Source organism: Littorina saxatilis, linkage group LG16, assembly GCF_037325665.1.
Source record: "Littorina saxatilis isolate snail1 linkage group LG16, US_GU_Lsax_2.0, whole genome shotgun sequence".
NCBI classification, from domain to species: Eukaryota; Metazoa; Mollusca; class Gastropoda; order Littorinimorpha; family Littorinidae; genus Littorina; species Littorina saxatilis.
In genome coordinates this window covers 39,773,049-39,787,159 of record NC_090260.1, presented here as the reverse complement: position 1 = coordinate 39,787,159, position 14,111 = coordinate 39,773,049, and the positions used below count along the sequence as shown (strand labels likewise).

At 42.8% G+C, this 14,111-nt stretch overlaps 2 protein-coding genes across 2 annotated transcripts in view; both read left to right on the top strand.

Moving 5' to 3' along the window:
- Positions 1-4,685, top strand: part of LOC138951375 (uncharacterized) — a 145,749-nt gene extending 141,064 nt beyond the window's left edge. The window contains exons 11-13 of the mRNA XM_070322989.1: positions 294-926; positions 1,236-1,420; positions 4,154-4,685. Of these exons, the coding sequence (XP_070179090.1) occupies positions 294-926; positions 1,236-1,420; positions 4,154-4,685 (1,350 nt within the window). The remainder of the gene's footprint in view (positions 1-293; positions 927-1,235; positions 1,421-4,153) is intronic.
- LOC138951374 (uncharacterized) overlaps positions 1-14,111 on the top strand; it is a 92,775-nt gene that overhangs the window by 17,137 nt on the left and 61,527 nt on the right. The window contains exons 3-5 of the mRNA XM_070322988.1: positions 294-881; positions 1,236-1,420; positions 4,154-4,681. Coding sequence (XP_070179089.1) covers positions 294-881; positions 1,236-1,420; positions 4,154-4,681 — 1,301 coding nt within the window. The remainder of the gene's footprint in view (positions 1-293; positions 882-1,235; positions 1,421-4,153; positions 4,682-14,111) is intronic.

Sequence of the window (14,111 nt, the reverse complement as noted above, 5' to 3'; positions counted from 1 at the left end):
CACGCACACAAGCACACACACACACACACACACACACACACACACGCACACACACACACACACACATACACACACACACACACATACATCACCACCACCCTCGTCTCGACCTTTAGTCAAAACTTGACTAAATGTAAAAAGTGTTCAGCGGACGAAAGATATATGAGGATGGCATTCGCGTGGTAATGTCAGTGTTTGCTATTCTCTCGGTTGCCAGAAGATTTATTCCACCTATATTCCGTACCTTGATTATAAGATCCTTATTAGTCTAAGGCACGTTTAATTTGTTTCAGACCGAGTTTCTTAACGCCTGGTTTCCTTGCCTGGACACCCAACCCTACATCATCCCTCCGGTCCACTTTGACACCGTGCACGTCCGAAAGGTAAACCTTGCAGGAGGCCATTCCATCAAAGTTCTGAAAACTCAAGAGGAACGAGAACAGGGGCAGGATAAAAGCGCCAACAAGACTGCGAAGATAGACAGAATTCTCCAAAAGATCCACTACTGTTTGAGTCACATAAAGAAGGAAGCAGCCAAGCAGAGAGAATTAATGGTAATTATGTCCCAAGCCAAGTGCAGTCTCTACGGTGCCAACTCTACAAGCCTCTACACTGGGGCAGCGGCAATGAGCACCAACAGCAGTGACAGAGAGACCCTAGACTTGAGGGAGGAATTTGTTGACCTGCTGGTAATCCATCGCCAGCAGGGCATATTGATGGCGGCAACAATACCAAAAACAGAAGAAAACCCCGAGACCCTTCAAGGGGACATCAGGAAGGCTGTTGACTACCTGGAGAAAGCAAAGAAAATTGTTGAAGATTGCGTCGTGAATGACGTTACGCCAAAGCCCGCGATTCACCGAGCTGTTCTCCTGCCTAACGTCAGTAGAGATTGTCTTCAGGGCCAACTAGTCGAGATAAGTGATGTAAGACACACACACACGCACACACACACACACACACACACACACACACAAAAACACACAAAAACACGCACGCAAGCACACACACACACACACACACAAACACACACCCCCGCCTAACGTTACTGTGTGATGTCTGTTCAGCTAAGGGAGCTAGAACAACTTGGTGACACTAACGTTACTGTGTGATGTCTGTACAGCTAAGGGAGCTAGAACAACTTGGTGACACTAGCGTTACTGTGTGATGTCTGTACAGCTAAGGGAGCTAAAACAACTTGGTGACACAAGCTTTACTTTGTGATGTCTGGACAGCTAAAGGAGCTAGAACAACGTCTGGGTGTGGAGCCAGGGCGCAGTTTCAGCGAGTTCTGTCTCGGCGAGGATGACATGGCGGACGAGACGAGAGTGAAGAGATGGTGGACAACCTGCCTGAAGCGAGATGTAGGTGCAGATCGCCCCATGATGGGACAAGATGTTTACCGGCGGCTGGTGACCAAGTAGGACCTTTTCTTCATCTGTATTCCGTTGTTCGTCGTCCGTATTCCGTTTCCACATACATACACAGAAGATGTTCAAGTTTGTTCACGACACTCTTGGGTTGAGTGAACACGTTGAGTGTATGTGTGAGTGTGTGAGTGTGAGTGTGTGTGTGTGTGTGTGTGTGTGTGTGTGTGTGTGTGTGTGTGTGTGTGTGTGTGTGTATGTGTATGTGAGAGAGAGAGAGAGAGAGTGTGTGTGTTCGCGCGCGCGCGCGCGCGTGCGTGTGTATGTGTGTGTGTGTTTGTGTGTGTGTTTTGTTTTTACTCAACTGTTGAGTGTGGGGCATGCGTTGAAAGGATGGTGTCTTTTCGTGTATGCAACCACACATATATGTTCGCACTTTGAGTTTGACACGGGTTAAAAACATTGTCTAAACTGTTTCTTATCACCCCAAGAGCTATGCAGTTCAGGTTGGTGGTTGTATTTTTGTGACCACACACAGGGATACCTTAAAATAAACGGATGAGCGCCGAGTTACTCAAATTGAAAACCACTGTGTTTTGAGTTGCAATCCAATTGTGAGGCCTTTTGGCGCCAGTCATGATTTTTGTCCTACCTTTTGACCCTGAGTGGAATTTGTTGGAATTTCATGCGCTATTTCTAGAGATACAGATTTGAAATAAAGCCGATAGCGACAGAGCTCGTTTTGGATGTTGAATAGATAACCACACACGAGGAAGCTCGTAGAATTAGTGTTTGAGCGTTCTAATGTTAAAATGTAAATGCTGTGTTTGGTAGTCTTGTCAGACCGTGATATTCTCCAACGGGCAGTGTGTTTGTTTCTGTCATGCGAAGCGTTTTAGCCCGGCATGGCATGCGTTTGCTAGAATATAGGTTTGACTTCTTCAATCCAACGGTGTCAAACTGCTTTGACGGGTATCTACGGAAACTAAATAAAATATTATGACGAACGGAAGTCTAAACTCCTGACACTGGAGAGCTGGGCAAAGCTAACCGCTCGCTGATTAAAATTCATTTAAAAACATCCGACAGCGATTCACCCTAAAAATCGACTTTGCTAATATGTTGTAATATTGCCAACAACTTTCTGAAGGTATACATATCTATTTTCGGACATGGCAGATTTTGAACACTTTGAAACAGCGCTTACATATCACTCAACATGCATATGTTTTAGAGTACGATCACTTTTACCACTTCTGATGCCATTTTTCAGAATGGAGGTAATGGTACGTTTTGCAGGTCGGTGCAAAAATTAAAAAAAGTCCATTTTTGTTGTGTTTGTTTTATGTGATTATGTGGACTCTGCTCGGCATTGTGTCATGTTGTCGTTAAAATCGAGCAAATGCACTAGGAAATATGTGGATGCGATTCGAGAAACTGATCTAATTTTAAACTAAGAAAACGTCATGAAATAACGCTATTTCCAGCCATGTCACAAAGACACCTTACCATAATTCAAATAGAAACACATCATCATAACAAACGTGAACCAAGGACGAATAACACTTCCAAAATAGGTCCTACGATTGTTAATTGACTGGTTAGATACCCCATTCAATTACCCAACCCTCGCTTATATGATTCTTGTTAAATGTCATCATAGTTCAAATTCTGTATCATAAAGTCTGTCCGATTGATTTCTCTCATTTGTTTTACCCTTGTTTCAACGGACTCTGAAAATATCACAGGCAAAATATTAGCACAATCTATTTTTTTGGTAAATCAGTGTTTTAACTCTTTAATTATTGTTCATAGTTTTGGAGCTGTTTTGAGCAAATCATTGCAGGTGTTTCTAAATTACAGTGAATGTCCCTTGAACTTGTTAAGGTCCAATTTGTCAGAAAACATTTCAAAATGGCGCTTTTGGTGTACTTTCTTTAAGTGCATCCTTCAGTGTGAAACAGCTTCAACAATCAACAGTTTGAAGCAGCTTCAACAATCAACAGTTTGAAGCAGCTTCAACAATCAACAGTTTGAAGCAGCTTCAACAATCAACAGTTTGAAGCAGCTTCAACAATCAACAGTTTGAAACAGCTTCAACAATCAACAGTTTGAAACAGCTTCAACAATCAACAGTTTGAAGCAGCTTCAACAATCAACAGTTTGAAGCAGCTTCAACAATCAACAGTTTGAAGCAGCTTCAACAATCAACAGTTTGAAGCAGCTTCAACAATCAACAGCCTGGCTGCTTCTTGTGCACAGTGCCAATGTTTTGCTGTATTAAATGGACACTGCATCAACGGGTTACTGTAAGCTGGTTACTGTTAGCTGATCACTGTTAACGGTTAACTGGTCGCTGTTAACTGGTTGCTGTTAAGGGGTCACTGTTAACTAGTTACTGTTAACTAGTCAATGTTAACTTGTTGCTGTTAACTGGTCAATTAACTGGTCACTGTTAACGGGTTACTGCTAACTGGTCACTGTTAAATGGTCACTGATAACTGGTCACTGTTAAATGTTAACCGTAAATGGTCACTAATAACTGGTCACTGTTAACTGGTCACTCTTTATGGTTACTCTTAACTGGTCTTGTTTATTGAGAGAAAACAGTCACCTGACCAGAAAGCTCTACATATATTGCGTTTGTTCGATTATTTTGTGTTTATTATTTTGTTTGTGCAAGTTTTTTGTTTTTTGTTTTTTGTTTCTTCCAAAACGTTTGTAGCAGAAGACCCATAAGATACAGGATCAGTGACAATCCACTGTACGAATCCTGCCCTTTGCAGGTTTGTCACACCCCTAACCACGGTGCAGATGTACCTGTCCACTGAACCACGACTACAGCTGTGGACTCTACACCACGTGGTGCAGGCAGTAGGGGAGGAGCATGGCCGCGACTTGTCTCGCATCGCGCTCTTCCCTCGTCAGTTGGAACTGGTGGAAGACTTGCCTGACCAGAACAAGGATGACGTCATCATACTTTACGGTCCACCTGGCTCAGCTAAGACTTTTCTCCTATTAATTAAGGGTGTCCTGTGGCTGAAGGAGGGGTGTGGAAAGGTCTTTGTCGTGCAGTCACGTCCTGAAGACGGCGCAGCTTCTGCCTTCCTGGTGGCCCATCAGCTTAAGATGACCGCGGCACAGGGACCCGACAGCGTGCAGCTCGTCAACACGCAGGATTTCTGGGACAACGAGAGGAAGACATGGACACAGGAAGGCGAGGTGAAGTACCAGGCCTGGGTGCAACAGCTGTGTGATCACGCTAGGGACAACCCAACAGGGGCAGTGCACATATTAGCCGATGAGGCAAACTGGTGAGTATGAATGGCGTTGTAGGCTGCAAACATAATTAATATTGAGGATCTAACGATAACGTCTTTACACTACGGTTTTTGATTCACATGAGTAATCAGTGAATCTTAAAAATGACCTGTGGCCGTACGTATGGGCACCGGCCCGCCGCTTGTCCGTCAACATGTGTTGGTTGATGTTTTTAAAGCAAGAGCTTTGAAACTGTGCACACTTCCAGGTTTGATGATCTCCCGCTCTGACTTCAGTTTGGTCGAACTTCGTCATATTTCCAGTTCACAGATGGCGGGTCATGTTCGATTCTTAAAAAGAAATGTTACATTTAGGTTTTGTCGAATATTTCGACGGTAAAACCTACAATTTTCACACACTTTTTTTTTTAATACCCTTTAGACAAGACATAATTGTGGCTTCTTTTCATCAAATTCAAAAGTCACAGCGTGAAAATCCTGGCTGGAGAAGATCTGTCATTATTGAACATATCCACTGAGGTATCATGTACAAGTCGTTAAGCTATGAGACTCTGATGCCATTGTTTGATTTGAGGTCACAGCTAGCTTAGTGCCAGGTGTAAGTTTATCTTCACTAGATTATTTGGTGATAATATTATGTTATTGCTTCAGAAAGAACGTCACTTTGTCTTAAGTTTCTTGTTTCGATCAGCCCAGTATCAATGGAGTCAACTTGCTGCAACTGGGTCAAAAAAGTGATTCCTGCGGTTCAACAATTACTTCCATGAATGTTGTAACAAGCACAGCATTCTCCAATGTAAATGGGTTCGTATTTGATTCTCGGGTGTGCTCTACAACACCAACACTGATTCTGGGGTGTGTTCTACAACACTAACAATGATTCTCGGGTGTGCTCTACAACACCAACCATGATTCTGGGGTGTGGTCTACAGCACCAACAAAGATTCTTGGGTGTATTTTACAAAACAAACACTGATTCTGGGGTGTGCTCTACAACACCAACACTGATTCTGGGAGGGGGGGGGGTGTTCTACAACACCAACACTAGTTCCGGTGTTTGTTCTACAACACCAACACTATTTCTTGGGTGTGCTCTACAACACCAACAATGGTTCTGGGGTGTGCTCTATAACACCAACAATGATTCTGGGGTGTGCTCTGCAACACCAACAATGATTCTGGTGTGTGCTCTACAACACCAACACTGATTCTGGGGGAGGAGGGGGGGTGTCTACAACACCAACACTATTTCTTGGGTGTGCTCTACAACACCAACAATGATTCTGAGGTGTGCTCTACAACACCAACGATGATTCTGAGGTGTGCTCTATAACACCAACAATGATCTGAGGTGTGCTCTACAACACCAACGATGATTCTGAGGTGTGCTCTACAACACCAACGATGATTCTGAGGTGTGCTCTACAACACCAACAATGATCTGAGGTGTGCTCTACAACACCAACGATGATTCTGGGGTGTGCTCTACAACACCAACGATGATTCTGGGGTGTGCTCTACAACACCAACAACAAGCTGTCGAACTCACGGAATGAAATTGAACGCACTGCATTTTTTCACAAAGACAATACAGCTTCGTCAATCCCCGCCACATGGAAATCACTCACTTTTCACGTGCAAAACGCAGTGAAATTGACAAGCCAGAATAGCGCGGAAGCGTATTGCGCTAAGCTTGAAAGCGCGCATTTCTGTATTCTTGTTGACTTTCTGACCTTAAAGGTCCTCGTCTACATTTTCTGACAGAAATTGAGATTTGACCGCTAAAATGTTTAATCCATTCACTAACACTTTAAAAAAAAACCACCCCTCCGATCAGAAAGGACGGAGCAAGTGTAGCCGTTTGAAAATTCATTGATGTATTCCATCGTAGTAGGATATCCTTATTTGGAACATAATCGTAGTAGGATATCCTTATTTGGAACATAATGTAAACCGGAAGTTTTCAAAGTGCTCAACCACCCAGAATTCCTAGCGGTGAGCAGCCGCTGGCTTGACGAAAGTTCTCTGGTAAGTTCTTTTTATCAATTATGCAATACATTCTTGTCGTATAAGACTTTTAAGTGGCTGCAAACAAGGCTTCATTATGCAACAAAACAGTTTCAAGCAATGTGTTTGCTCTGTTCACGTACTGTGTTCGTCATTCGTAGATTTATTCTTAGCCGAGTTGACGCATTTCAGGGAACCTCTCAAAAGTCAGATTTACGCTTTCAGCATTGCACATTACGGTACTTTGTTTTATGGCGGTTTACAAAGAGGCTCTGCTTAATGATTCGGTTCAGGAATTAAGGAGTCATCATAAAAATAAAGCAAAAGCATAGGTCTAACGCTAACTGAATGTTTCGAGAGGCACAGTTCCGACACAGTGACACACGTACACTGACAATGAAATCTAAAACGCTTGCAATCGATCTAAATTTGTATTTCTGCACACACAAAACATTTCGACTACAAAATAAGGATCGGAATAAAAAAAAAAGGTATTTTCCAACAAGAGTCCTTGATTTGTGTGCTTTCATTTATAATGAGTTTACGCCGGTAGACTACTACCCGCAACATCGATGTCAGAATCGCCATTGATTTTCCTGCAAGACTGACTAACAACTACAGATCTAACTGAATCAGTTGAATCAGAGATCTAGATTCTCCGGTCGAATCTTAGAATGCAGCTGGTTTTTATTTTTGTATTTCTTAGGTCTATATGTGTGTGCCGTATGTGTGTAAAATGTGCGTGTTTGTGTGTATGTGTAAAATGTGCGTGCGTATGTCTGTAGATGTGTGTGTTTGTGCGTGTGTGTGTGTGCATGTGTGTGTACGTAGATGCGTGCGTACGCGCGTGCGTGCGTGTGTCAGTGTGTGTGTGTGTGTGTGACATTCACGTGGTAGTACGAGTGATTGAGTGAATCGGAGTATCTGTACGTGTTTGTTTTCTTATACCTGATCATGTTTTCTTATACCTGATCATGTTTTAGACGATTCATGTATGCATTTATAGTTCTTAAAAATGCCAAACGTGTAACTCATTATACATTTGCCCCTTATGGCATAAATAAACTAACACTGTACTGTATTGCATGGTAGGTATAAGCCACGTATTTTATTCAGTTATGATTCATGTCCGTCAAGTATAACCGTTTGTCCATTTCTTAGACTGTGTCTTTTAACAGTTTTGTTTTGTTGTTTCTTTTTTTTCTGCAAAAGCTGTCCATTTTGATACTCAGGTCGAACAAAGTACGCTTGTCTCATGTCTCAACTCTGAGCTAAACATCGTCTCCACCGGTCAGAAGAGGCATGGCAGGGCCAGCAGGTGCGGCAGTGTTACATTGTTTGTCAGCGCAATCGGGGACGCTAAAGGGAATCAAGGACACAGAGAGTCCGCATGCGGACAGCAACTCAAGAAGCTGCCGCCAAGAGTTATCGGGAAGAAAGATCCAGTCTCTTAGTCTTACAGTGAGTTTGTGTAGTTACAAATGTAATGGTTTGAAGATTTCTTCTCTCTGTTATTGCTTGAGTGCTTATGTTAATCGCAGTTATTCAAGTATGGGCTGTATATTGTAAATGCGTGTGTGTGCATATGAGAGAGAGAGAGAGAGAGAGAGAGAGAGAGAAAGAGAGAGAGAAAGGGTGCACAGAGAGAGAGAGAGAGAGAGAGAGAGAGAGAGAGAGAGAGAGAGAGAGAGAGAGAGAGAGAGAGAGAGAGAGAGAGAGAGAGAGAGAGGCGGTGGTGACACACTATACTTCCGTTTGCTGTTTAAAAGGATACTTACAAAATCGACAATCCCATTAATCAGTCGAGACACAATTTATTAACAACAGAATTTTAATTATATACCAACTTATTTAATGCATACACTCTTACATATGTATACATCTGAATGCATAAAGCACACACACACAAACATGTACAAAGTACCCCCCCCCCCCCCCAAAAAAAAAAAAGAAGAACCAAAACAAAAACATGCCACCCATTAAAATGCTGATAACTCATGAATTACTTATGCAACTTACTTCAAATTTGGTGTACATTGGCCTGAGATATGGGATGATAATTCCACAAAGTTTCATGAATGCCGGTCAAGTGCGCATGGCTTATAATTATATCTATATGCCGCTGGTTTCATAATACTACATCTACTAAAACAGATAAAATGGATAAAAATTTGAATGCATCACATTATTTCATGACAATAGGACTTTTAACTGTGTTGGTCAGAACATGATTAACGAGATGACCGCGGGGGAGCTAGCTGGTCCTGTCCATTGCTGAGCGGCTCGCTCCCATCCCCGGTTTTTGGCATGGCCTGCAGAGGATCCTTCCCAGAGGAGCCTACTTCAAGTGCAGCCACATGTCCTTCCAGGTGTGTTTGTCACCACCACCAAGATAGGTGAAGGGAGGTTGATAACCACCCGTCAAAGACCTGTAATTACAAAAATAGTACTTAAAAATCTGAAACAACTGTTAGCACACTGCTGTTAATCGCCATAAGTTGTGCATGACTCGACTATGATGTGCCGTAATTATGCATTAAAATTATGATGAAAAAACAACAACCTGAAAAGTGATGGGCGTGTCAGGATAGGGCGGATAATCGTTATATGAAATCTTTAGAAATGTGTCCTGTTTCAGTTATTAATCTTTAAATGTTATAACAACATCCTGGAAATTCACTTCGTAATACTAAAGTAGAAATGGCCCAGTCAGGCTGATTTTTTGGCAAATACAGGTTGACCTTAAAAAAATGCAACCCTCAAAAATGTTAATAACTTCTACATCTGTTGACCAAATCACTTTATATTTGGGGGACATAAACTTAAGCCTATGCATGACCCTTCCACATCTTGGCAACTTTTTTTTTTTGAAATAGCACAAAAGTCTGACCATTTGATCTACAAAATTGCCCCTTTGTGAAAGTGTCACGGTAGCTGAAGTTTATGTCACCCAAATATAAAGTGATTCGGTCAACAGATGTAGAAGTTATTAGCATTTTTGAGGGTTGCATTTTGGGGGGGTCACCCTGTCACCCAGTCTCTTCAAATTGGCAAAACAACACTGCTAGGCACAACAGCTGAAACAAATCAATTTGTGTGGGCAAAAAATGAGTTGTTCTTCAATTTGAGATAATAAAAACATAAAAAAACAGGGTCACTCTTGCTCACACAATCAAATCTGCATCCAAATCAGTATATATGTGTTGTTCACATATCTTGTCTAACATGGACGCTATGGCATGCTGAGCGGTGTAGGTGTCAATACTCTCAGCAGGCATAAAAGGCAGTTTTGAAGCCATTTTAGCGGGTAATAAGACAAAGAATGGTACATTTGAGTAACTCGCAAACGCATTGCCTTCAAACTTTCGGAGATTTGTGTTAACACATGTCGTAAAGTACACACGAAATCTCAAGTCATGTGAGGTATTAGTTCTGCTGTTATGCGACATCCCAGAAAGAGTTTTAAAAATAAAGATGTACCCTGTCCGATTGAACAGAATTTTTTTTAGAATTAGCATGCATTTAGAAAAATGAAAGCTTCATGATCAATTTACCCTTAAATTTAATACAGTTTCACCAATGGCTGTTCAAAGTGCACTTGTTTAAACGCACACACACATTTTTGGAAAATGCTTTTTCAAGAGCCATTGATCAGTTAAGCGTGTTGGCAGTGAGCTTTGCTATGCGTAGGCCGACATTTGCGCTCAGCGCTCTGAATGAGTCAACTTCTTAAAAAAAACTACTTTCGCGTTGAAATCCTCATACCACCCATGTCTGATAAAATATGTACATGAAATTTGAGTATGTGGCGCATCTGTCATTGTTCTTGAAGATTTCAAAAAATAAAATTTGTTCAATGATTCAGCAAAACCCTATCGTCAATTTAAGAACTGTTTCTGACATGACAAATAACAGCAGACCTAATGTCTCAAATTACTTGAAATTCCGAAAGTACTTTACAACATTACTTACTTACTGCCTTTCACGCCTGGTGGCGTGTAGGGCAGCGACACTTTACAACATGTGTTAGCACAAATCTCCGAAAGTTTGAAGGCAACGCGTTAGCGAGTTACTGTTAACCCGTGGTTTGTAAAAATGTAAAAACATTTTACAAATCACGTCGAACCTAAAACCGCGATTTGTAAAAATGTAAAAATATCGCATTCCACAAAGTAATGCATGCCTTTTATTTTTATTAATTTTTCTTGTTTAGAGCCTCTACGCTGAGTGGTGGGGGTGGTTTTAGTTCCACATCCCATGTTGGTGCAATCCCATTTTGCCACCGTCCCATTTTTTGCCCCATCCCATTTTTGCGACATTTCACAAGCCAAGCGTCATTTTACAAACATGTCATAACAATAGCGCGACATCCCATTTTGACACCATATCCCATTTGGCCGCCATGTCGTTTCACCGCATTCCATTTCGCCCCCATCCCATTGTCGCGACATTTCACAAGCCAAGCGTCATTTTACTACCGTGTCATAACAATAGCGCGACATCCCATTTTGACACCATCCCATTTGGCCGCCATCCCATTTTTGAGTCACTTGAGAAAAAGTGACTCTATGTAATCGGTCAGTGTTAGTCTGTCCGGCCGGCCGTCCGTCCGTAGACACCACCTTAACGTTGGACTTTTCTCGGAAACTATCAAAGCGATCGGGCTCATATTTTGTTTAGTCGTGACCTCCAATGACCTCTACACTTTAACGATGGTTTCGTTGACCTTTGACCTTTTTCAAGGTCACAGGTCAGCGTCAAAGGAAAAATTAGACATTTTATATCTTTGACAAAGTTCATCGGATGTGATTGAAACTTTGTAGGATTATTCTTTACATCAAAGTATTTACATCTGTAGCCTTTTACGAACGTTATCAGAAAAACAAGGGAGATAACTAGCCTTTTCTGTTCGGCAACACACAACTTAACGTTGGGCTTTTCTCGGAAACTATAAAAGTGACCGGGCTCAAATTTTATGTGAACGTGACTCATTGTGTTGTGAATAGCAATTTCTTCCTGTCCATCTGATGCCTCATATAATATTCAGAACTGCGAAAGTGACTCGATCGAGCGTTTGCTCTTCTTGTTTATTTATTCTTCTTGCCAAGCCTCACTATACTACTATACTGCGTTATTCAACTAGGAAGACATGGGGCCCGGGTAGCTCAGGTGGTAGAGCACTAGACTTGTGATCGAAAGGTCGCTGGTTCGAATCCGGGCCGGGACGGACACGGGTCAACTTTATGTGCAGACCCAGAGACGGTATCCATCTCCCACCCCCGTGTCACCACAATGGCACGTTAAAGATCTTGGTCATTCTACCATAAGTGCAGATGGCTGATACCACCTAAACACGCATACATCAAAAGCCGTGAGGGCGTAAAAACTCGAATCGTATAAACCAATTCATGTCCAATATAGGCAATTAAGACCTGACGGACAATAAGCCCCTTAATAAAAAAGGAAGACATTGCGTTTACGCCAAATCCCATTTTTGCCACAATCCAAAATGTCACGAAATAGGGATGGCGGCGAAATGAGATGACGGCATGGCGACAAAATGGAATGTGGCGCTAGTGGTATGACACGGTGGTAAAATGACACTTGGCCGTGAAATGTCGCGAAAATGGGATGGGGGCAAAATGGGATAACGGCGAAACGGGATTACGCCAAAATGGGATGTGGAGCTAATGGTACATGATATGGTGGTAAAATGACACTTGGCCTGTAAAATGTCGCGAAAATGGTATGGGGGCGAAATGGGCTAACGGCGAAACGGGATTGCGCCAAAATGGGATGTGGAGCTAATGGTACATGATATGGTGGTAAAATGACACTTGACCTAAGAAATGTCGCCAAAATGGGATGGGGCGAATTGGGATAACGGCGAAAGGGGACTAATAGATCCCTTGACTTTGGGGTAGTGCGACTCTGTCATTGCTAGCTTTCCACTGGGAGGAAGCGACCGGAATTTCCCAACGATGGTAATGAAAATAAAAATAGAAAATAAAAATCTTAAAATTAAGTAGATGTGCAACGCCAAGGCACTGCATACCCCAGCGAAACACACACCTCTCTCTCTCTCTCTGTCTCTCTGTCTCTCTCTCTCCCTCTCTCAAACACACACACAAACACACACACACACACACACACACACACCCCAAGTTACACACGTACACACATACACACTCACTCACACGCACTCACTCACTCTCTCACACACACTTCATACACAAAACACACCCCCTTACGCACATGTAGACAGACGGACATACACACCTTTACAAACAAACACACATACACACACACACATACACTTATGCACACGCACAAACACACACCCACCCACCCATTCTCTCTCTCTCTCTCTCTCTCTCTCTCTCTCTCTCTCTCTCTCTCTCTCTCTCTCTCTTTCTCTCTCTCTTTCTCTCTTATACAAACAGACACACACCCACACAAACACACACACACACACACACACATTGACTCACACAAATCTCATACACACAAAACACACACTCATACGCACATACACGGTTGGCCTAGTGGTAAGGCGTCCGCCCCGTGATCGGGAGGTCGTGGGTTAGAACCCAGGCCGGGTCATACCTAAGACTTTAAAATTGGCAATCTAGTGGCTGCTCCGCCTGGCGTCTGGCATTATGGGGTTAGTGCATGCTAGGACTGGTTGGTCCGGTGTCAGAATAATGTGACTGGGTGAGACATGAAGCCTGTGCTGCGACTTCTGCCTTGTGTGTGGCGCACGTTATGTGTCAAAGCAGCACCGCCCTGATAATTATGGCCCTTCGTGGTCGGCTGGGCGTTAAGCAAACAAACAAACAAATACACACCTTTACAAACAAACACATATACACACTCATACACACACAAACATACACACAAACTCATGCACACACACATTCACACACACACTCTTTCTCCCTCTCTCTCAGTCTTTCTCACACACACACACACACACACACACACACCCCAAGTTACACACGTACACTCACTCACTCTTTCACACACACACACTCAGTTCATACACACAAAACACCCCCCCATACGCACATATAGACAGACGGACATAAACACCTTTACAAACAAACACGCATACACACATACACTTACGCACACGCACATACACCCCCCGACTCTCTCTCTCTCTTTCTCTCTTATACAAACAGACACACACCCCCACATACACACACACTGTACATACGCACGCACACACACACACACACACACATTGACTCACACATTGACTCACACAAATCTCATACACACAAAACACACACTTATACGCACATAGACCGGCACGGTTGGCCTAGTGGTAAGGCGTCCGCCCCGTGATCGGGAGGTCGTGGGTTCGAACCCCGGCCGGGTCATACCTAAGACTTTAAAATTGGCAATCTAGTGGCTGCTCCTCCTGGCGTCTGGCATTATGGGGTTAGTGCTA